This window comes from Ostrea edulis, chromosome 1 (genome assembly GCF_947568905.1).
Source record: "Ostrea edulis chromosome 1, xbOstEdul1.1, whole genome shotgun sequence".
NCBI lineage: Eukaryota > Metazoa > Mollusca > Bivalvia > Ostreida > Ostreidae > Ostrea > Ostrea edulis.
The window spans coordinates 91287185-91313168 of record NC_079164.1 but is presented as its reverse complement, the minus strand read 5'-3'; the positions used below and the strand labels follow the sequence as shown (position 1 = coordinate 91313168).

General features: G+C 35.1%; 1 protein-coding gene across 1 annotated transcript in view; it reads right to left on the bottom strand.

Annotated features, from left to right (window-relative positions):
• LOC125674794 (DNA excision repair protein ERCC-6-like) overlaps positions 1 to 25984 on the bottom strand; it is a 67037-nt gene that overhangs the window by 40444 nt on the left and 609 nt on the right. The window contains exons 2-17 of the mRNA XM_048912084.2: positions 24084 to 24169; positions 23008 to 23168; positions 21933 to 22002; positions 21031 to 21308; positions 20891 to 20936; positions 19648 to 19874; positions 18862 to 18898; positions 15648 to 16135; positions 15168 to 15219; positions 11382 to 11638; positions 10710 to 10773; positions 8898 to 9112; positions 8029 to 8201; positions 5951 to 6076; positions 2096 to 2258; positions 1495 to 1620 (exon numbers count right to left, since the gene is read on the bottom strand). Of these exons, the coding sequence (XP_048768041.2) occupies positions 1495 to 1620; positions 2096 to 2258; positions 5951 to 6076; positions 8029 to 8201; positions 8898 to 9112; positions 10710 to 10773; positions 11382 to 11638; positions 15168 to 15219; positions 15648 to 16135; positions 18862 to 18898; positions 19648 to 19874; positions 20891 to 20936; positions 21031 to 21308; positions 21933 to 22002; positions 23008 to 23168; positions 24084 to 24135 (2535 nt within the window). The 5' untranslated portion in view covers positions 24136 to 24169. The remainder of the gene's footprint in view (positions 1 to 1494; positions 1621 to 2095; positions 2259 to 5950; positions 6077 to 8028; positions 8202 to 8897; positions 9113 to 10709; positions 10774 to 11381; positions 11639 to 15167; positions 15220 to 15647; positions 16136 to 18861; positions 18899 to 19647; positions 19875 to 20890; positions 20937 to 21030; positions 21309 to 21932; positions 22003 to 23007; positions 23169 to 24083; positions 24170 to 25984) is intronic.

Genomic DNA, 25984 nt, shown 5'->3' with positions numbered 1-25984 from the left:
TAAGTCTACTATGACGTCATATGGTATAAAAAATTAACAATGAGCGGCATATTTGTTTTACAAAATGTAAAAAAGAAAATTATATTATCACTATTTTAAAACATTTTTGTCATATTTAAAAACAATTCCTTCCACATGCATTACTCAGTATGCCTATGCAGAGCACAGATTTATGTCTGACATTATTTAATGACATGCTGTTTGTACATGTTTTTAGTGATTATTATCATTTTGCTTAGTTTTTCGTACAAAACTGACATTAATATATATAGTTGACCATGGGTATGATGCATGTGACCAAAATTTGCCATTACGCATGCGTGTACATTTAATGCAAATTAGCTTCGCTTAGCGTTCACACGGAGCTAATGCGAAGTAAATTTAATTCGCATTAAATCGCGACGTCAGTTTTAATTCGAAGTAAACTAATGCGCATTAAAATCTCCGTGTGAACGCGGTTCAGATTTAATTCGCATTAACTTACGTTTAATGCAAATTAAATTCTTCGTGTGAACAAGGCATTAGGCTGAAAGAGCGTAAAACAACGAATTACTAAGAGGTATTTGTTATTTTTATTTCTATTAAACTTATGGCACGGTACTGTTGTAACAAAATACACAGCTTTACACAGATAAGACCACCGATGATCTGAAAGTTTGAACTGGTCACGTGACTGTCACTTGAAATGGCAGAGTGACGCGGTTATTTGTAAACATCGATTTTAAATCAAATAATTTTGGTTAAAACAGGTGAAATAATGTATGATATGTTGTACAGCCTCATAACTACATATGTGCGATGATTTAATTGTGTTTTTACGAGATGGAAATAAATATTGTAATTCGGACCATACAGCTTTAATTTCATTATCATTATAACATATGTACAATGTAAGTACAAGCAGATCGAGTCCCATTATTTTTGCACAATCACAATTATGATTAAATTACATTCCACTAGAAAGGTCTGTAATTGAGTCAGTTTTCAGTACAATTTTCCAAGGAGAGGACATCAATTAGGGATTAGTGGAAAAAGAAAAAAGACAAGTGACTTAAAAACCACATAATATTACATTTTAATGTACACTTTCATTTGTGAATAAACAGTAGAAAAAGTATACATATAGTTTTATCTATAATCATATGTTTTTACAGCTGTTAATCGATTAGGTTCAAATTCATCATATTTAGTTTTTAAGGGGGGTCTTGGTGAAAACTATGTGGATTTAGTTTTTTGTCAGAAATTAAGTTTTGATCTCGCCCCTAACACTTAGCAATGTTGACCTACCCTGAGATTGTTCTGTATTGGGGTGCCAGTCAATAGGATTCGATGACTGGCAGGAATTTGATGACTTACTCTGAGATTGTTCTGTATTGGGGTACCAGTCAACAGGATTCGATGACTGGCGGGAATTTGATGACTTACTCTGAGATTGTTCTGTATTGGGGTACCAGTCAACAGGATTCGATGACTGGCGGGAATTTGATGACTTACCCTGAGATTGTTCTGTATGGGGGTACCAGTCAACAGGATTCGATGACTGGCAGGAATTTGATGGACTCCTTTCGTTGTCTTTGTGGTGTTCTTTATTTTGTGTCCTTCATCTAGAATCAAGTAATCCTGAAACATACACACAATACATCAATCTATCATATGGCCCAATCAGATACCACACAATCATAAAATTATGAAATCTGAGAGAAAAAAAACAACTTTCACTTTATCAAATTACCACAACTTACCCATATCATACATCAGTTTGTGTTTGTTTTGAACATATAGACCAAATCAAAAGGATCAGGAACCTACAACTTACTACTCCCTCTCCCATCAGTACTGTGTGTGAGTTGCCAAGACAACAAGTATTTATATCCATTTCTCTATCTATCATTGTGTTGTGTCACTACTTCACTAGCACGCCTCCATTAATGTTGCTCTGTGTATGTACTACATATCATGCCTCCATTAATGTTGCTCTGTGTACTGTATGTACTGCATAAAGTATCATGCCTCCATTAATGTTGCTCTGTGTATGTACTACATATCATGCCTCCATTACTGTTGCTTTATATGTACTACATATTGTATGCGTTACCCATTTGAACGGCCGGCCGTCCTGCCGACTCATCATCTCCCAGCTGGTGACGATCATGCCGTACGACGTCAGCATTACACCGCCTTTTCTCCTGATCTTTGCTAATGATCTCTCTTTTTCTTTCTTTGATCCATGGTAAAATTCTACATGAATTCCTGGTGCCCTAACCACATAAATTAGATCAAAGTACAGCATGTGAGAATTTTCCTGATATTTTAAATTAAGACTTCCTGTAAGCTAGAGATGACAATCAATTATTATTAGTTTACCATTTCTGATTTTGATAAGATTTTTGGTACTTATTGCTCTCAAATCCAATTTCATGATGTAAAACAGCCTTAAAAGTCACCTGAGAAACTCTCAAGGATTCTTCAATAGAGACAAGAAGCCCAACAGCCTTAACCGTCACATGAGAAACTCAGTGAAGCCCAACAGCCTAAACAGTCACCTGACAAACTCTCAATGAAGCCCAACAGTCTTAACAGTCACCTGACAAACTCTCAGTGAAGCCCAACAGCCTTAACAGTCACCTGACAAACTCTCAATGAAGCCCAACAGTCTTAACAGTCACCTGACAAACTCTCAGTGAAGCCCAACAGCCTTAACAGTCACCTGACAAACTCTCAATGAAGCCCAACAGCCTTAACAGTCGCCTGACAAACTCTCAGTGAAGCCCAACAGTCTTAACAGTCGCCTGACAAACTCTCAGTGAAGCCCAACAGTCTTAACAGTCACCTGACAAACTCTCAGTGAAGCCCAACAGCCTTAACAGTCACCTGACAAACTCTGATTCTTCAATGAGCAGCTCAATCACACCTGATGTGAATCATTTTTATAAATGAAAATGAAATATCCATCACTTTCCAAATTCAGGTTTTTTTTAATGTCTAAGAGTAAAAGAACATTTTCAAACAACTCATAAACTGAATTTTTACACTGCGATTGCCACTCCCTGAAACCCCAGTAACTAGTCTAGAGGTCATGAATTCCTCATTTTTGATAGAAGTCTTCATGCTTTTCATAACCACACATTTAGTATTTTGATAGAAGCCTTCATGCTTTTCACAACCATACATTTAGTCTTCATGCTTTTCTTAAAGACCGAGAAAATAAGCACCGCCTTCAAATTTACCTGGTCTGTGAACCCTTGTCAATCAGGAGAAATTAAGCTTCAGAATGGATGTTAGAAATTGATGGACATTTGGTTACTAGTCTATGTGTATATCTTATCTATCTAATTTGGCGATCGAGGCGTCCGTGCAATGCTTTTGATGCTTACCGCGTAAACCTGCTCGATAGGGGAACGGTTTTGGTTTTTTCATGTAGAGATAGTCACACAATAATAGTAAATTTTGCATACAATTACATAAATTATAATGGAATATAGTAGGTTATGCTTAGGAATGGGTACGATTGATAATAATTATCATGGATTGTTGAATACATTTTACACGGACATCGATTTTATGCTAAACAGATTAATTATGGGTAAATACATTGTACATTAATGATGATTGTACGTAGCCAGAAAATCTACCACAGTACGCAGGAACTCCTGTCGGAAACTCTATGTTTGGCAGTCAAACATCGTCGGATACTAGGTATCCAACGAACGAGGCAGTCAAATGGATACAAGAAAACTTTAAATAAAGAATATTCTGCCTAAGTTTTCAATGACTAACGTTCTCATTTATATAAAATAAATTTACCAAGCTTTAATTCTTACGTTTGATTAATTAGATTTAATCATCAATGTTTCGATTTACCCGCACAAGAAAAATGACTATCATGAATGTTTCAATCCTACAAAAACGCACTGGTAATGCAGGTAACACAGATAACATCGTGTGTATTTGGGACGGTATACACAAGCTAGCAGGGTTTCCTCGGGCTCGGGTCTTCACACCTGCATTAAATTAGCTCCGCCCCGCACTTAACTTACCTAAGGAAAACCAAACGGTTGAAAAACTCAGCCTTTAACCATACATTTAGTATTTTGTTACAATGATCTGGGATGACAAGGATGATTTTACAGGATAGAAAGTACAATATCATCACTCTTTTTACCTAAGAGTAATTAACTCTTTCCAAGTGCCTGAACTCCTTATGCAGGGGTAGGGAATTTTACAATTTCGGTAGTGAGCTACATTCCTTTTACACCTAGTATGCTGCTGCATACAGTATTTCTTCACAATGTACAGATACATATCTTAAAAAAGATTAAATGCATTTCCACTATAAACTCATTTAGGCTCTGCCCTAAAACCCCGATTCTTTGCCCAGGAGACATGAATTTCACAATTTTGGTCAAGGGTTCCAGGGTTTTAATTTTCTTATGCCAGTATTGGAATTATGGATAAATAAAATAATCAATGGGGTTTGAATTGACTGACAACCAAACAAGGCTATGTCAACAATGAAATTATTTACAGTTACAAGTTTTTATTTTGTATGGGACTTTAATGTTTGAAGGTATATGTTTTGACACAAACATAGTGGGAAAAATACATCACGGACTTTCTTTATATTAAAGTTTTGAGGAGTTGAAGCAAGAATTCAGCAATATAAGACCTTAATCATGTTCAGAAAAAGTTACGCTGTAAACTAAAGGTTTCTATAACGTGTGGATCTGTAGCTCCGTGTTACATCCTCAATGCTTTATTAGAAATTCTCCAATATCAGAAAACATTAACAAAATGCTAAATCTTAGAGGCCCTTCAGGTTTTTTGAAAGGTCTTGATTTCAAGGGCCTGGGCCTTTCCAATTGGGAAAAATAGCGACATTTGATTGAAATTGGGAAAAATGATTCATATAAAGAAGTAGGGAGAAAACCAATCCAGAGTGCATTAAGGTATAATTAGACTCCTTCTGACTTTCAACATGTTCAATTTGGTTAAAGCTTACCTCATTCAAATAAGAAGAGGCAAAAAAATTAGGTTTACTTAACAATTTTGAAGCAGAAATTGTAATCTGTGGGCCTGTGAAGAAGATCTATGAATGATCAGGCGACCCTGCTTAATTTGTTTTCATTGTTTGGGAATTTCAAAGCAAAAATTGGGAAAAATACCTGCTTTTTAGCATTGGGAATGGGCCTTATTTCGGCCCCCTACAGACCCTAAAAAAAATCTCTGTTAAGTATCACATTGAAGATTTCACTCAACTAAAGCATAACTTGAGACTTTTCAAAATATACTTGGCATCATGGGGAGCATGAACACCCAAGTTTGCTGATCTTAGCATCATTACTACGGTGTTTTTTTCTTCATAATTACTCAAGAGAGTATGACCTTTGACTTTCCAAAATAATCTCTTCCTCTCACGACTGGTAACATGTGAATTAGGTTTGATTTTTCTGGTCTTATCAGTACACTTTTAATTCTTCCCACAAGGTGCTGCTGCTGAATGAACTGACCAGAACAGACAGACACACAGAAAAACTACATCATACCATAACACAACAAAGCTATGATGAATGAATATCGAGTTATCCTAGCCTTAGTAGTACTTGTTCTATCTAGTTTTGTGCCTATAGCATTACCCATGTAAGTTTAACCTTTACTTTAAATCATGACCTTGAAAAACAATAGGCTTCTTCCTCTAATCATTGGAAACATTTGCACTAAGTTTGATGATCCTAGCCCCAAGTACTATTTTTATCTGACCCCAAGGAATCGACAGACAGACACACTGTTCCATACCAAAATATGACCATTCTATTGAACTGAACATATTTTATTGTCAAAATATTAAAAGACAAAAAGATTGGGCACAAGTTCTTTTAAACTTAGAACACCCTTTCTTCTGTGACAGGCATATAAAAATAATGATACAAGTATAAAGAAATCTAAAAGTTACCATTTTCCAAATTCTTTTTCCCAGTTTCCTATGACAGACACGGGCATCACAATCATTACAGCATGAACCTTGTCCATATCAAACAGCCCCGACAGGAAGCTTATCACCTGAATAGTCTTACCCAACCTGCAATATCAAAGCCTTGAATAAAATATCATGACAGACAGGAATGAGAAACTTTACCGCTACAAAATCTGATTTACGAAGCTATGTATATATAATCCGGAGTGTATGTACATGTAGATACACCATCAGTAGATTAATATGTGTCCTTTACTTTACATACAGTGTAGTTATACAAGTAAATGATGTAAAATGGAGTCTGTAAAAAATAGTGCAGATATCTCATCACAAAACACAAGGTGGGACACACCCACATTGATGAACGCTAATCAGCATCCAGATCCTATGGACCAAACATGTAGAAGCTAGTATAGTGTAGTACATTCATTTCCAGGAAAGTTTGGGCCAAAATGAAAACATTGTGTTTCCTTTCGCCCGACCATGTCTAAGTCACACCGACCCAAATGTTTTTATTCCGTCATTCTGGCGAAGGTTTTTCTTTATTTCCGGAAAATTTCAGAGTCATTTCAGGAACAGATCAGTATTCTATAATGACCAGACAGTTTCGATCTAAAATTTAAAAAACATTACGAATAGAGGTAGTCTGCTAGATCAAGGAGAAATGTTGTCTACACGAGGACCGAGGAGACAAAAGACTTCAGGGCGTCCGGGTGTGCATGTTGTATTCTTCATTAGGAAGTGTTGATATTTTGGACAGGTGTGAAATTTTCGACAGTTCAATAAGAAACATAATATATCTACGTTTCTATTCAAAATCATTTAAAATTATTTCTGAACTTGATATATCGACAAACTGGAAAACACCTAATTATAGGTGCATGTGTAACTCAGCTGTGATTGGTTGATTTAAACGACCTCGTAAAAGATGTCAGCATCCATTTTGTTTGATCAGCAAATTCAAGTCCCATTGAAAAGTTTTCTGGTGAAAGTTAAATCTACCGATATGATTAAAAAAAATTATGAATAAAATCAAAATCACTACCACATATGAATTAAGATAATGTGCAAAAACAAAAGCATAAAATGCCAGTGAACCACAAAATAAAAGGCAGCAACTGAATTTACCTGTTTACTAACTGTCCGAAGTTATAACACCATGTTTCCAAAATAACACCATTGTCCCTAGTTGCAACATTCTACCTGACTTTATTTAAGTGCTAATACGTGGCATAAATAGCAGAAAAAATCTGAATAAATCTACATGTAAGTGTTCTTCAAATCAACTGTTATACATTACAATGTCTATGTTCAGTGGTAAGATAATGAGCATTTCTGAAATACACGGAGAACTGTCCAAAATATCAACACCTTCCCCTAAATGCTCAACGTGGCAATCAAAGCAGAACTTTATGCAAGAATTGACTAATACTAGTTTGACAAGGAAACATGGAATGATGTGCTTCATGACGTTTTGGTATCGGACTTTGCTAATAGTCATGGAAATTTCATTACATTACAATGTCTATGTTCAGTGGTTAGATAATGAGCATTTCTGAAATACATCAGGATATAGGGCTCACAGTGGGTGTGACCAGTCGACAGGGGATGCTTACTCCTCCTAGGCACCTGATCCCACCTCTAGTGTGTCCAGGGGTCCGTGTTTGCCCAACTATATATTTTGTATTGCTTATAGGAGTTATGAGATTGATAACTGTTAGTTATCTTCACCTTTTATACTAAATAAACTTCTCCTGGTTAAAAAAAAAACTTTACCTACCTACCAACCCTCCTCTGAAATTTAGGGTCGGGAGAGGGGAAACAAACATATTCTTAAATATGGCCTTGGTCCAAAATATCAAAGCATGTGACCACATACTGAATTGAGTCCAAAAACTTCAACTGGGATGCTGCATTGACCGACAGATGGACGGACACTGTGGTCACTACACGGCTCCTGTTGCACTTACCCCATGTCATCTCCTAGGATCCCTCCCTTGTATTGACCGACAGACGGACGGACACTGTGGTCACTACACGGCTCCTGTTGCACTTACCCCATGTCATCTCCTAGGATCCCTCCCTTGCGTTTTTGGTGAAGTTCCCACATCCACCTGACTCCCTGTTTCTGGTGAGCGTACAGGTTCTTCACCAGGTCCCTGTACAGGAAAAACCCCGACCCCATGTGGACCATCCCTCCCTCTTCTTCATCATCATTGGCAAGATAAGACTGTAAAAAGTATAATGCATTTCTTTAGTAATAAGTAGACCGGAAAAGTGGTAACAACACTTTTACAGAACAATTAACCAATTGTGCAGTGAAATGTTGCGAATCTTTTTTTTTTTAAACCAACCCTATACAGGTATCTCTCTATCACCCTGTTCTTTACCCCCGCCCCTGCACACCAGTGTGGTCATTTCCACCAGCATTTATTGTCCTTATATAATTGGTACTGATAAATGGTACATGTCCCAATGCCAAATACTATTAATTTCCCCCAACTTTCAGGTTAAAAATTGCCCAGTAATAAACTCCTATGACATCATAATTCAAGGCTCGTAATTTGCTTTGTATAAAATGTTGTACGGGTTAACTAATTTTTTCACTTCTTCAAAAGAAAGTAGTCAATGAAATGATGCTTGTTTCTAAAATTGTAAATGATGAATACTAGGTTGTTTAATAAATTGTGGCTTATTATACCGGCACTTTTCTAAAGAGAGTTTGGGTATATTGTTCTTATCCTGGTCTGTCACACTTGCGTGCACTTATGACAGCACCTAGTTCAGTGTTAATTTTGAAAATAAATTCCATTAGTTGCTATGAAAGAAAACTCCCATATTGTTCTATTTTTCCCTGAATGAATGGGTATGGATACCATTTCAAAAAGATAAAAAACAAAATACTGTCCACATCACATTAAATAACCTCCATTTTCTGTATTCTCTTTTCCAGTTTGTCACTGAAGCAGATAGCTAAGGCTCGTTTGTTACACTCGAGTGCCTCCTTGATTTTTCCATCTGTCGCTCGCTTTTTGGCCTTCACCACCAGTTCATTATATTTCCTCTGTTGGTCCACAGTGAGAGTGCCCGGCTGTGTGTTATCTGATGGTCTTTTGTTTGAGGTTTTCTTTGTGATCACTTCTGTTATTGTTAGAGAAAGATATGTGTATTATCAAGAAAACAGCTCCATATAGCACAGCACTAGCATGTAAAAACTAAATAGTCACTCATGAATCTAATTTGGCTGCTACAACATGCACGGTTGCATTTCTGAAAATTCTTAGTCTGGAGGTTTTGTTAATCTGAATAAAACCAGATCCTGAGATCCGCTCACTTAGATCACTACACTAGGATCTGACGTAACCCCATATTGGGTCACGTCCGCATGACCTTTTGTTAAGCCAATCAAATTGACCCTGTTGATTTATACCAACGATAATTTTTCTCCCATGAACCTTTGCGTCATTATTTACGTTAGAGATGCAATAAAGATGGCTGCGCGTTTGACAGACGACTGCACACAAAACATGCGATTTAAACAACGTCTGTATTCTCTGTGGGTTTTTTCATTCAAACGCTAAAAAATCCCGATGGAGTTCACAATTCAAGGAAAACGGCTGCGATTGTTTGCTTTGAAAGAAAACATATCGCAGCTAGATGCGATGTCACAATGCCCCATTTACGTCGACTGGCGTTATATTCCTCGCGTTATTTAAGTAAACCATCTTGAAAACTATTCAAATCGTACCCATCCCTATTCATACATAAATCGGAATTCACAATTAATTTAATTTGGGTATATTTCATATCGTACGTTTTGTTGTTTGTATGAACGGAATAGATGAGGCATTATTGCGAAAGTTTAAAATTCGTTATGCGAGAATATACATTTTTACAGTGTGGAATAAACTTTGTGGGAGAGAGATTACAGCAATTTGTTTACGAATTGCCAGGAACCGCCTAAATAGCCATCATTGTTTGTATGGCGCAATCTGACTGGCTGATAGTTCTCATGAATATTCCAAGCAGGGCTTGAAGCTAACTTTTTATGTCACCAGTCCAGTCGGACTGATGGGGTATAATTTCAACCAGTCCGCAGAAAATTTTACCAGTCCAACAGAGTTTTCCAGAAATAATTAAACATATTTCGTTAATGTTATTAAAATGAAATTAAACTCAATATGCCTCAGACAATATTGTAATACTTAAATGTGGGATTTATATTTACGAATCAGATTTGTCTGATATCTACAGATCGAAGCATGCCAAATGTGTGTATAAATTAAATTTCATAAGTATATTTTCCAAAATGATGCTTTAGAAAATTAACCAGTCCCATCGGACTGACTAAAACAAATGTCAGTCAGTCCGCCATACTTTTAACCAGTCACAGACTGTCGGGCATATGTTAATTTCGAGCCCTGCCAAGCGAAAGGTCATGCGGACATGACCCCCTATGGGGTTATGTCAGATCCTATTGTAGCGATTGTGAGCGTATTCTAGGATCTGATTTTAAGCAGATTGAAGGTTTTGTTTGCCAGAAATGTCTTCAGATCAGTAAAAAATGACAGTACATTTTATTGCTTGAAATGGTAAAAGTATCATCAAAGTTTGAAATGGTATTAAAAAGTATCATCAAAGTATCTGACATGCAAAAATCAGATTTGGATTAACTTTGACGAAGGACATGTACATATACTGTACATCTATAAAGGAGAATCAGAATATTGAACCTTACCTGGAGTTCTAACAATGCTCACATTTCTATCCCCATTTGGCCTTTGAGATTCTTTCAGAAAACCCTTTAAGAAAAAATTATTACCGGATATATTCGCCTATAAGTCGGTTCGCCTATAAGTCGGTTGTATAGTTTTTAGGTTATCTTGGAGAGAATTGCCATTGACTCATTTATAAGTCTGTCAAATCTTTTTCAAGAATCGGTTGACAATTTCAAATCAATGCTCTAATGTTTTTACCTGTGTTTCAAATAATATTTTTCAGAAATGTGCTGATATTTGATATTTTTCCCCAACAAATCAATTTCATATCAATACTCTTATGTATCTATCTGTGTTCCAATAATGTTTTGGGTTCATGACATCGATATTTCACTTTTTATTCTCAGCAAATTAAACAGTTACTATTTTGTTTATTTTGTCCATGTTTTTGTTGTTTAGAAAATACTAGGCCATACATTACGCCATCCAGAAAAACACTAATCTTCTTAGGACACTCCAATAAGTTGGACATAGAGTTTTGGACCAAAATTTAACTCCCAAAAATCCGACTTATAGGTGAGTATATACAGTAATTATTCTGAAGAATATACAAGCACAATGAAATTGTTACTACAGCTGCATTTCATTAATATTTAAATTGTTTTGAATGTACAAGCATCTCTTTTAAATACCTCGAGCTTTTGTATTTTGGCCTGGAGTTTAGTGGAAGGGTAAACTTCTGCTGCCTGTTTATATGACAGCAGGGCCTCTGTAGCTTTTCCCTGCAGCATCTGTTCCTTGGCTTGTGACACAAGAGTAACATACTGCACCTGCTCCTCTTCACTTAAATCACGTATGTCCTTATCTGTTGATTGATGAGGATCTGTAGCAGACTGGTATGGTGGGTCACACTCCATATCAGCAGAAGTCTTTTCTTCAGATTCAGCTGCTACATGTAAAAATGTCAATTTTCTCTAAATGTCAGAGATACTGTACCAGTTCTGAATATTTCAATTTCCAATTTAAATCAATTTTCACTCAGTTTAAATTCATATTTCAAAAAAAAAAATTCATAGCTAGTTACTTTATTTTTAAAGCATTGTTGAATCCCTCCATCAAAACAGCAAAAATGAAAGAAAAAGTGAGCAAGCTCACATACCTCACACTCCAACATTGCTTGACAATGCCTTACATAATGAATGGTAATGCTATGCATTACTGATGGGCAATCAGACGAAAATCATAATTAAAGTAATTCCACCCTCCTGTGATGTTTTCAGATTTTGCAAAATCAATGATTTATTTAGATTTATGTATGATAGAAACATAAAGTTTGTCGGAGTCTTTTCCTATAGTTATTGTAAAAAATCTTGTTAAAAATAAAATATTCCAAATAAGTTATAGATGAATAATCAATGATATGTTTCAAAATATCGAATCCAAGGGCAATAACTCAGTTTCTATTGATTTCTTTATCAAGTCTATTATGCAATGATTTCCTGTATTTTTTAGACATTTTGTATTTTTTTGTGAAGATACAATTTCATGAAATTGTTATGAATGTTACTATATCGTCATAACCAGTTTGTATGGAATTTTAATAATGCTGTTTAAGGAAAATTGCAATTTTCTGACGGTGATATAGGATTCTGTTTATGTACGTCTCACATCTTTAAAAGTGTGATGACCTATGTAATTTATTTGATAATTTGTTAGTTTAACTCTAATGAATGGAAATAGATACACATTTTAAACTTGTATAAGATAGAACTGCGAGTATGGACTTACCTTAAATATCATTCATACATGTAAATGGATACACATAATTGATCAAAAATTGATGATAATAGGATTCTTAAAGAGATCATTTTAATGAATTCCGTTCAGAGTTTAATTGGTACATGTATACAAGTCAGAATTCACAACATACTTAGGAAAAATACAACTTAATCATTTATTCTAGATGTATAAAAAATATACATCAAGTAAGGGCTGTTCCATTAAAACATATGAGGTACCCGGGGAAGACACTTTAAAATTTGGGTAACCACCCATAGAAGCATAAAAATGTAATGAGGGACCACTCACAGAAGCAATTTTAGATAATGCGGCACCACCCATAGAAGTGAAATAAATGTGAAATACACTTTTTCTTTAAATTCAATATGTATGAATGACTATTTATTTCCCCTGAATAGAGGTCTATTTTCTGATGTTCCCAAGCATGATAGTAAAGAGAAGAGTATCTTGGGTGTCATCACCATTCAAATAACTGGCCATCAATGAAGCTTGATCATAGAACCATCAATTTATTTTATCAAGACTGTCTTTCTTAAACATGATGAACTAAATTAATTTTATAAGTCTACCTGTTCATAAAAAGTCTAGTATTGTAAATGTTCAAAAACAACTATTAAAAGTTTTAAAATTGACTAGTATTTTGAGTATTAAAAAACAAGAAAATGTGTATCTTTACGTAAATAAAATGGTATTCTATGTTTCTTAGTCAATATATAAATTTACAACCTGCAACTTAAGATTTGTGAGGCTCTATTCTACCGTTTTCAACAATTTCGATAAATTCCAATTTCTCGATTCATATTTGTACGCCATGTTTGATGTACTGAAGTTTCAACTTCCGATTGTCAAGTCATTTGCATATGTCATATAAAGTAGTATTTACATCAATGGACAAGTATGGAGGCGAAAGCTATTTCGTCGGTATTGAAAAGGTTTGAATTTAATATCAAGTTAAAAACCAAACAGCAGAGTGTAAATTCTTTCTGCAACAATATGATTTTTCCTTTCTTTGTCGAAGTGGCTCAAGTAACTACATTTTCGCGCGGATTGTCAATGTTTAGGTTTTTCATTAGATCCACCTACAAGATTTAGCGATAACAAGCATGGCGGAGCAGACGAAGAATTTTGCATGCTGTACATTATATTTAATGAAAAACACCTTTATTAGACATGCCCGAGCACAAAGTTGGTACTCCTTTTGGTGTAAGTGTAAACAACATTTGGGACTAATACACAGTGCAGAGTTTATTATCGGTTATTCATAAAATTATTTTGCACCATTACGGAGATCCTATGGAATTGTAGCCTCATCCCGAAAACGTCAGAATAAAAAAAATTGGATAGGGCTACATTATTGCAGCTAGAAAAAATCAAAAACCGTTTCAATGGACCACGAGCACGTTTCGTTTTCCATTTTGGACAAGGGAGATAATCCTAATTTTCGGTCGCTATAATTTTAAGAGTCAAACTGGAAACGATAACCGGATCGCGGAACCTCATCGACCGAGATAAAATGAAGACAGAAAATGGCGTTTGTTTCACATTCTACTTTCAACCCTTCCCTTCTCTTGTTGCATTCCTCTCAGTTTCGGTAAAAAAAATAAAGATTTTATCAAAACAACCACCCACAGATGCAGTTTCCTGGCAGTAGGTACCCACCATATATGCAATTTTCTACCAATGACAAGCACCCATAGATTTTTTTTTAATTGCCGTCCCCGGGTACCTCATATGTTTTAATGGAACAGCCCTAAGGAAAATTCAGTAAAATTATCACTAAAAAGTCATCCACGACATCAATTTTAGTAGTGTTTTTATATGCTTACCTCTACATCTTAATGTTTATTTGAATATCACGTTAGGGGTACCAGAAAAATTATTGAATCAGAATTTCCTGGGAATTTGCACATCTACACTGTGTGTCCTTACTAACTACAAAGTTTCACAAAATTCTGTTGAGCGGTTTCAGAGGAGTTGCACTGACAAGAACAGGACAGACAGACTCGAAATTCTAAGTTCAAAAGGGGTATAACTCCCAGAAAAATTATTGACTCAGAATTTCCTGGGAATATGCACATCTACACAGTGTGCCCTTCTTAACTACAAAGTTTCATTAAATTCTGTTGAGCGGTCGCAGAGGGCTTGCGTCAACAAAAAGGGGTATAATAAATCAGTGAACATAGAACTGTTTGTAGTATGAAATATGCTCTGATCACATAAAGTGAAAGCATCAGTTACACAATGACGGACTGACATGCAATGACGGACTGACATGCAATCAATAGCGATCAAAAGCTACTGCACTAAATCCTAAATCCAATTTCACAAAACATTTCTCCAAGTTTTTTCAAATCTTGGTTAGAGACTATGCATTTGAACAAACATACACCAGATCACCATCATGCTACCTTTACTAAGCTCCACATCCTCCACAAACATACACCAGATCACCATCATCCTACCTTTACTAAGCTCCACATCCTCCATAAACATACACCAGATCACCATCATCCTACCTTTACTAAGCTCCACATCCTCCACAAACATACACCAGATCACCATCATCCTACCTTTACAAAGCTCCACATCCTCCACAAACATACACCAGATCACCATCATCCTACCTTTACAAAGCTCCACATCCTCCATAAACATACACCAGATCACCATCATCCTACCTTTACTAAGCTCCACATCCTCCACAGGGATTCCATTTTCTCTCAAATAGTCCTATAATTATAATACATGTGTATTTAATGGATGTTGCTATACACATTAGCAAAATGCAATAACAGCTGCATCAGAAACTCGGAATTTCAACAAACTAATATTCCTTTTGAATGTTAATACACGTGCTACAATGATTCATATGTAACAGAGACATTTTTATGCCTCTGATGGGATTTGAACCCGGGTCTCTGGCACACAAGTCCAGCACTCTACCAATCGAGCTAAAGGGTTAACCCATTAGCCAGAGGTAGTAGGAATGCTATATCACTAACATTATCACACATACACACTGTGTCGTATGTATTACAAGTAGGACATTATAGAACACAATTCACATGTGTAAGTAAATAATCATATGTAGCACAGCTGAAAGCAAAACTGTAAATGTTCTGTATATAAACTTGTACAAGTATCAAAATGTACTGCACCTCCATTCTTTTCATTTTACGATGAAGTTTGTCATTTGGTTTGATTTCAGCAGCCAGTCTGTACAGACTCAGTGCTTCCTTTACATGTCCGTCTTCGGTGAGATCCTTAGCTCTAGATACCAGCTTTGTGTACTGGTTCTCCTCTGACTTATCTGGAGCAACTGTGTCTGCTTGGGAAGAGGGCGGAGCAGTTGCCAGCTTATCTGGAGCAACCGTGTCTGCTTGGGAAGAGGGCGGAGCAGTTGCCAGCTTTGTGTACTGGTTCTCCTCTGACTTATCTGGAGCAACTGTGTCTGCTTGGGAAGAGGGTGGAGCAGTTGCCAGCTTATCTGGAACGACCGTGTCTGCTTGGGAAGAGGGCGGAGCAGTTGCCAGCTTTGTGTACTGGTTCTCCTCTGACTTATCTGGAATGACTGTGTCTGCTTGGGATGAGGGTGGTACAGTTGCTTCCATGTCTTCATCCTTTTTTTCTGCCACGTTTGAGATTTCTGGATAAGATTGTGAAATACATATACACTGAGTTGAGCAGAAACTGATACGGACAAAGTTAATATTAGTGATAAATACTGTGGAATCATCAGAATTCGTGGGGGATCAATTTTCGTGGAATTCGTGGGTACCCCTCATCCACGAATTTACATCCTCAACGAATATACAATATTATATATATATACAATACATATTACAAATATATAAATCCACGAAATTACGTCCCCACGAACCTGTAAAATTTCAGCAATCCACGAAAATTGGCCCCCACGAATTTAAATGATTCTACAGTTATCTATTCCCATCAAAATATTTGTCATGAGGGTGTAATGATTTACCACTAATGTGATGTATTTTCCCCATATATGATTCCCTATCATTTGATCATGGAACTATTTTACGATGAAAGGTTGCATATCAAAACCTGCACAAATCATGCAACAAGTTACTTAAAGTAGAATAAAAAGTTTATGTATGATAATGCAACTCAAAATTTGAAATTGTATCATACTATGACAGTAATAGAATAATCATTTAGCCTCTTTAAAAGTTAGTACCTGCTGCCTTGATTTTAAACTTTTTATTCAACTTTGTGAAATAAAGAACAATTAATTGTTTATATTAACAAATAATTTTTTAAAAATTTATAGAGAAAAAAAGGGCATGGCTCCAACCAAGATGAGCATGGCACAGCATGGCATGGCACGGCTAGTTTGCTTTAGGTTTAACACTAAATGTTACTGAAAAATGAATTTTTTTTGTAAAACATTCAGAGGCAACTAAAAATACTAGGCTATATTGACCTCATATTTCATAACGATGAATGTTACTGAAAGCAAACAATTTGATTAGCCAATGAACAGCTTCTAAAAACTCAGCAGCCAATACATTTGGAGTACAAACATACAAGTATTAACCAACTTATTTCTCAAAGTCAGTTACTTTAAAATTCATGAAAATTTTATATGGGTAAAAAAATCATCAATTGCTACATGTACAGTGTATAAGAATCCCAGTATAATTATTTTTGCATTTTTCATATGTGGAAATTGCAAAATAATCCATTTCAAATTTCTTCATTTAAAAAAACATAAATTTAATTTTTTTCCAATCAGTAATTGCTCAGCTAAGGGACTAGATAAATTGATTTTCACATTTTTTTTCCAAATAAAAAAATTATATTACATCTATTGTGTGAAGTATTTAATATTTTTGGAAAATCATCTGTATTCAATATATGTTTAAATATGTTACAATTTTCTGAGGTTATTGTATTTATACAACACAATCATCACTGTTTAAGCAGGGTCAGTCTCTTTCATTCAGAATTCAAGCAAACTAATATTTAAAAAGTGTAAATTACAGCTCTGTTGTCCTTTATAACTTGGATGCTGTTCATATGTTGGTTGTATACACATTGTATTGATTAATAATAAAAGATAAGGAGTTGTAGGCATTCATGAAGATTGTTCTGCCTGGTATCCTAGTTTTTCCAGATTCTTAGACCATCTTAAAAATGAAATGTTGGATCATTGGACCCATGCTGCAGATTTTTTTTTTATAGCTGTAGGTCTGTATAAAGCATGATGTTGTCAGTCCTAATATCTTTAGAAAATTTCAAAACTCATTGGAAGATTGGCAACAGATCATTATAAAAAGAAAGGTTTTAGAAATATATATGTCCCCCACGTAACAATATTAAAAAGGATACTGTTTGTAATGATAAGTTACAAATATGGGTAATCTACAATCAGTGGTAATAATCAATAAGTTTGATCTCTCAAGATACTGAGGAGACATTCCCAGATAACCAGTCATTTGAGTCATGACCTTTGATCTTGTGATGAAATCCAATGGGGGTTATCTACTCTTCAGGAGGTACCTGTCAACCAAATTTGATGTCTGCCATCAAAGGACTCAAAAAATATCAAATAGACAATATTTTTATGTCCAAAAGAAGTTTAAATCTTGACCTTAAAATCGATAAAACATCTACTTCTTCAGGGGAACCAGTGCAAAGTTTGATGTCGGTCAAGCAAAGGGTTCTCAATTAAGATATTGAATGGAGAATTTCTTCCAATGTCCAGAGTATATTGACCCTTGACTTTGTGACCTCAAAATCAATAGGGGTCATCTAATCTTTAAAGGAAACCAGTATAACAAGTTTGACGTCTGTCAAGCAAACAGATTTAAGATATTGAGCAGACAACACTTGGTCTACCATCCAACAAGTGCAAACCAATATGGCCTCTTTTTCAAGGGGAAATGGGGCATACAAATTATTTTCCATCAGTATACAAAAACCCTACTTATTCATTGTAAAATTACATTGCTGACATCTCTTACACCTTTTTCAACTTTTAATGCTATCATGGGGGTAAACCTCCAAAAGATGCTATGAAACCTACAGGGGTGCAGGATCTAATGTCCCACAGAACCTCACTCATTTTTACATGTAAAATTTCTGTAATATTGACTCAGGCTAAAAAGGAAGTTAGGATTTCATCACACCAGAATTACATTAGGATATTTGTATAAAAAAAAATTGCATACTTATTTTCCTTGGGTTGAATATTTTTCCAACAGTCATAGATGAATGGCATTAATTAGAAATGCAAACAGGTGCACAAAATAATTTTTGAATTATCCTTGTGCAAGCCTATAACCCATACAGTGCATAATAGTTACTTTTCCTTTCTTGAAAACAGACAATCAATAAACTTACCCGGATGATTATTTGCAGAATTTTGTCTCAGATACTCCTACAAGAATACATATATTGAAAGTATATAGAGAGAAACTTTTTTAAAACATTTAATTAATCAACTCTGATCTGATACACACCAGAAAATGTTAGTCATAATACTTTAAATCTATAGACAGTCTGTAATGTTACTGTATTAATACATGTAAATCTATAGACAGTCTGTAATGTTAGTGTAATAATACATTTAAATCTATAGACAGTCTGTAATGTTAGTGTAATAATACATGTAAATCTATAGACAGTCTGTAATGTTACTGTAATAATACATGTAGATCTATAGACAGTCTGTAATGTTAGTGTAATAATACATGTAAATCTATAGACAGTCTGTAATGTTAGTGTAATAATACATTTAAATCTATAGACAGTCTGTAATGTTAGTATAATAATACATGTAAATCTATAGACAGTCTGTAATGTTACTGTAATAATACATGTAAATCTATAGACAGTCTGTAATGTTAGTGTAATAATACATGTAAATCTATAGACAGTCTGTAATGCTAGTGTAATAATACATGTAAATCTATAGACAGTCTATAATGTTACTGTAATATCACATGTAAATCTATAGACAGTCTGTAATGTTAGTGTAATAATACATGTAAATCTATAGACAGTCTGTAATGTTAGTGTAACAATACATGTAAATATATAGACTGTCTGTGATGTTACTGTAATATCACATGTAAATCTATAGTCATTCATAATCTGAATTTTTTTTCATGTATTCTCAGTTAATACCTCCATTTTCCGACTAAGTCTGTCACTAGGACAAATCTTAGCTGCCTCTTTGTACAGTTCCAGCGCCTCCTTCACTTGACCTTTAATGGTGAAGTCTTTAGCTTCTGATACCAGCCTGGCAAACTTTGACTGGTCGTCCTCATCTACCAAAGCTTCAGCACATGATGTTGAAGATATGGATCCTACACTACATTTTTCACCTGAATTTGTCCCAGTCTTGGGTTTCTCTAGTGACAGAAACGATGAGAAATAATTCACAGGCACACATAATGCTTACAAGAGAATACAAGATACAGTAAATCATAATACAATTTCACTATTACCCAACACCATCAACTGACAATATTTCCTCCACCTACATCCTCTAGATTACAAATATTTGTTTATTTACTTGTCCAAGGGCAAATGACAAGTCAAAATTTAGTTGCCTTGCCTACAAATTCACTCGCCTTAACAAAACAATGAAATACAAGTAAATAACACACACACAGTGTAAAACATGTTGGTTTTTTTTAGTGTGTTAGCAGTGGTAGGGAATTAGCAGCAAGAAATGCTGGTACATCTTGTATTGCCACATTTCACCCATGGTCATGTTTCTTCCCATGCTGACAAGTAATTTCTTTACCCGATTGTTTTATCATAATTCCCGTATGTTTGGACTCAGAAGTCACCCTGGTTCTGCATCACTATTTGTCATCACTTAGAACTTTATGATATGACATTTTCCCATGATCTTCCATTTGTGCAACTATGATCAATATCTATTTAAGGCTTGACAAGATTTATGCCTTGCATTTCAAAGAATCATCATGATGCAGATTAATCTGGTTCACACTAGTACCAGTTTATAATCAAAAGATTGATGGATTGAATATTGTTTAATGTCCCTCTCGAGAATATTTCACTCAAATGGAGACATCACCATTGCCGGCGTAAGGCTGCAAAATTTAGGCTATGCTCGGCGCTTATGGCATTTGAGCAGGGAGGGATCCTTATCGTGCCACAAAAGAAAGATAACATTTACCTAGAACTCCTTTCTTTTTCAATTGATATCGTATTTGCATGATATGACTATCTTTTCTACAGAATTCTTTTTTTTTCACATCATAGTTTTGGAATATAAGTCACTTGCCCACAGACAAGTGGTTATCAGAAATTTACTTGCCTCGGGGGTCAGGCAATGGAATTTGTCAGCCCCTGTTCTCATAAATGTATCCAATAATAAAAAATTATAGCAACATACCTAAACTGTCTAAAACTTCAGATAGGTTATTCTGTTGGATGTACAACTGAAATATACATGTACATTTTAGTGTTTTCATTAAACAGATTTTGGGATCTTACTAAAATAACATTCTGATAATTCATTTCATAATAGTATACCTCCATGCGCTGAATTTTGCGTTCCAGCTTGTCACTATAGAGAATCTTCAGTGCCTTTCTGTTCAGATGAAGAGCTTCTGGGATTTTTGTTTCCTCCACCATCTGCCTGGCCTCTGATATCAACATGGTATACCTCACCTGGTCCTCCTCTGCCAGGCTCTGGACTGATGGGGGGGATATAGTTGGGCCTGTCTGGGACAGAGAGGATGACGACACCTTTAGTGATGAACTAGAAGATGCTGCTACATCTCGGTTGGCATATGAAGTCTTGCTCACCCCTAAAACAAAGATTAATACCTTCTCAATGAAATACAATGCAATACATGTATATATACTTTATAAAACAATTATCATGCCTAAAAAATTCAAAATTTCACATAAAAGTGTCATTCTAATCTTATTTATTCATTCTTATCACATATTCAATCATATAAAACATATTTAAGGTCACTCTCAAGGCATCCTGGAAAAATAAATTTTTACTTAAAATAGTTGGCTTCATTTCCTACCAACTGTAATTGCCTCTTAAGTCAACTGAATGCATTCTTGCTAAGCTGATTAATAAACAATTAACTAATTTAAGTATATTATAAAATTATTACCCTGGTATTAATACTGTTAACTGTTTGTCAAGAAGAAATCACAAAAAGAAGAAACAGAAAATGTGAATGGTTCTGTATTTTAAAAACAAGGCTGGGTTAATTAGAAAAATGCACCATCACCACATGATGAGTAGTTGATAATAATAATCTTTTAAGTAAATTTCATTGTCAATGCAGCAACTTCCTAATGCTCTTAAACCACCTCATAAGTATTCAGATTGTGATGGCCTTAAAAATTATTTGGATACATTGTATTGATATATGTACAATTTTTAAATCAAGAATCATAGATAGTCATACCATTAACTTCATCATTCCCATTAACTTCATCATTTCCATCAACTTCCTTGGAATTTTCCTTCAGGTATGCCTAAAAATTCAGATCAGAAAATTAGTCCAAGCTCTGTTTGATTGACCACCATGGGGCTTTTTAAGGTCTTGATTTCAAGGGCCTGGGCCTTTTCAATTGGGAAAAATAGCAACATTTGATTGAAATTGGGGAAAATGTTTCATTCAAAGAAATAGGGAGAACAGAGTGCATTAAGGTATAATTGAGCTCCTTCTGACTTTCAACATGTTCAATCTGGTTCAAGCTTGCATCATTCAAATAAGAAGAGGCCAAAAAATTAGGTTTACTTAACAATTTTGAAGCAAAAATTGTAATTTGTGGGCCTGTGAAGATTTATGAATGATCAGGCTACCCTGCTTGATTTGTTTTCATTGTTTGGGAATTTCAAAGCAAATATTGGGGAAAATACCTGATTTTTAGCATTGGGAATGAGGCCTTATTTCAGCCCCTTACAGACCCTAAAAAAATCCCTGTGACCCCCTTATTCATTACTCGGTATATGTAGGATCGAAGCTTAAAAGAAATATTCTGTATAGAATTCTGATTAAATCTCATCAGAAGATTAATCAAAGTTTGATCTGACCTCTCCAAGTTCGTTAAATTTGGGATCTAAGCATAAAAAGTCATCTAACAGTAATCGTGTACAGGTGGCATGAAAAAACTCAAAGTTCACCGGACCGCAGAGTAACTTTTCCAGATCTCATCTCCATGGGTCCAGTAAATGGCATCATATAATGCCATCAGGTTTAACCACTATACTATGATCTGGGTAATATTTCAGTTTGAACTACAGTTCACTTGCACTTTGATAAAAGAAAGAAGCAAAAAAAAATTTTCCATGTGCGTTTTTTTTTTCATCTTTAAAATCTCATTACAGGTATATTTCAATTGTCGATCAGTCATTCATGCCAATTATTTTGCAGTGCACAGGGTGAAAGGTCACTTATAAAAACATCCAATTTCATTACATGATATATATTCACTACACAAGGATGAAGCCATTAAACCCTGGCAGTGAATTGATACCTGCATACGCTGAATCTTTCTTTGAAGTTTTTCAGAGGGACACAGCTTGTAGGCTGTTTGATTACATTTCAGAGCCTCTTCAACATTTCCTTGTGACACCAGTTCTTTAGACTGTAGAATCAGCCTGGAGTATTTTTCCTGTATACATTGTGCAAGTGTACCTGAAAGATGCATACACGTATGTGTCAATTCATTTTGTGACAAGCAAATTCAGTGAATGTGCATGTATGTACCTCACTTAAAAGGAACCTTGATATTTGACCTTTCGACTTAAAAACTAGAGGTCACACAGTATTTGAATTTTTTTTTGGAAATGACAGATGGATGGGTAGACAGCCCAAAATTAATTATCTGCTTTTGCTACTATTTGGGACAAAAAATTACATTTTTTTCTATGAAATTTCAGAAAAGATTGTTAAATGTACATGATGTATCTGTATATACTACATAAAGGAAACAAGATCTGATTGGGAAACACTAATGCCCCCATATGGCAGCTAAGTAATTATGGTGCCCAAAGAATAGGCTTAAATTTGTCACAGATGTGAAATGATCACTAACCATTCAAAAGTTATGGCCTAGGTTATTTTCAAAAGTAGGTCAAACTACAAGGTCATAAAGTACCAAAAGAAAGGTCTTATCACAAGGAATACACATGTGGAATATGAAAGCCATTCAAAAGGTATAGCCAAGTTTTGCTGAAAAACAGACAGACCAAAAACTATAGTATATGCTCCCGAATTTCTGATTATGGGGGCATAAAAATTGGAACTAAACTCCAATGAACCACAATACCATATGAGGTACCAAATCTCTGTTGCACTCTTTGACTTTCCCTTTTACTTAAGATTCTCCACCCCGATGGTGTGTTTTGTTCTTTTCTTTAATTTTATAAGATATTAAACTGTAACAGGAAGAGAAAAGTATCGGCTGTACTATGAATTATACTGCGAGTTCCATTAACCATTGTCAGCTGGACTAGGACTTTCCATTAACCTTGCAAGTGTTCCAAGACCTGCAATAATAGGCATGTCTACCCAACCTTTGTCGCTACAGAAATGACAGTTGTTACATACTCTCTTCACTTAGAGACAAATTATGCAGTCCCTGACAGGCATCATCTTCCATTTTTTCAGAATCTGCTTCAGTGATGTCGATCTCTCTGCAAAGGGATATACAATGTATATACATATCATTCTCAACATAAAAAAGGTTTACAGATTAACTCAGATTCTTGGCACTTTCTTCTTAATTTGGAAGATGTATCATGTAATAACAATGGAGGAAAGTTCTTAAAGCTATTTGTGGCAAGTTGATAGTTGTTAGTGGTATTCAAAATCACTTGGATTCTGCGACCCCTCAGCATAATCCTGTGTTATTCTTGGCTATGATAAAGATGACAGTCATGAACATCAATGTATGAACCCTCACCAGTCCATGCACATAAATTACGAATAAAACATGTTTTTAATTATTCAACAGTTTATAATTACTATTCATTCATTTGAGCTGTGATAAGGTTGGAAAAACCTGTCCGAGACTCTTTTTTTAAAGCGCTATCATTTATCCATACTTGTCAAATGGAAGCAAGCGAAATATTTTTAGACTGAGCATTCAATATCTTTCGAATGGGGAAATAATCTAGGCTCAGATTTTTTGACACTTTAGTAATTGGCTTCAGTTTGGGGTATTACAGATCACTGTTGCAATGTACATGTATTTAGTTCCATCACTCTGGTAGTCTGATTAGTCAGGGAGAGACATTAACCGGGCAAGTAAACAGTCCAAATGAAAAACTTAGTTGTCCGAAAACTGTAATCGTCTATCAACCAGAAATTTTAATTACCTCCCTCTGTTAATCGGTGAATAACCAAATTTTTCCTTCTTTAGAATAGTTTTACCTCTTTCAAGTTTTCCCTTCTTCCCCAATGTAAAATGGTGTACCAGTGAAGTTGCATTATATTGTACAGTAGTTGAATGAAATTGATGGGGAAAAAATGTCGTTGAAAGTTACAGATCAAAAAATTATAAAGATTTCAATTTCAAAAAAGTTTCAAATGTGTAACAAACCAGTTTTTATGCAATAACTCAATAAAATATTCATGGATACTATCAATTTTGTAAATTGTATTACTGATAAGAAAATACAAATTACCGGCGATAGCAGATGTAGGGCTACATGAATTTCTGACACAATGACATGGTACAGATCATACTGCTGCCAGTGTCGATTACCGTAAACCCGAAAATTAGGATTGTCAGGCCACCTGAATCTCACATTTTGTTTTTAATTCAGATTTGTTTTTATTTTCAGCATTGCCTTTTCTTTTATCGTCTTCTTTCTGAGCGTTTAACTCCCTAAAATACTTGGATAGATGGTTGTGAAGCCGCCATTTCCCACAAACATGACTGGTAAGATAAATCGTACGTCGTACAGTGTTATACTTTAATGATGGGATAAGATAAGGTACAATCTACTATAGTGGACCTTCGCTAGTAAAAATAAACTGATTCAGTAAAGAAAACAAAAAAATACAGGGTTAAACTTTTCTTTCTAATATTTGATATTCATCAAGCTTAACACAATTACTATAATAATTACATTTCCTACTGAAATAATCACTTGCCCCAGGAAATCGGACAGCAGTTAATGTCCATCCCTGATTAGATTACTGTTAGTGTATCAGTGCCTATTCTAAAGTATTTAAAATTTGCAACAATTGGAGCTGATGCACTATTTGGTGTATTCATGATTTAGCATTTTGTTTTGTGTTTGATAATGGATGAATACAGATGTGCCACCATAAATTAGCGCTCTTGCTATCCCACAAAAATTGCTGATATTTGAACCCACTAAAACAAATGTGCAGGGGGGAATATTGTAACTTCAAGTCAGAGACCTGTTTGTTTGGTTTTTTTATTTGTCTGAATTTGTTAACAGCTGATAGAATAAAGTATCTAAACTACCAGAGTCAGT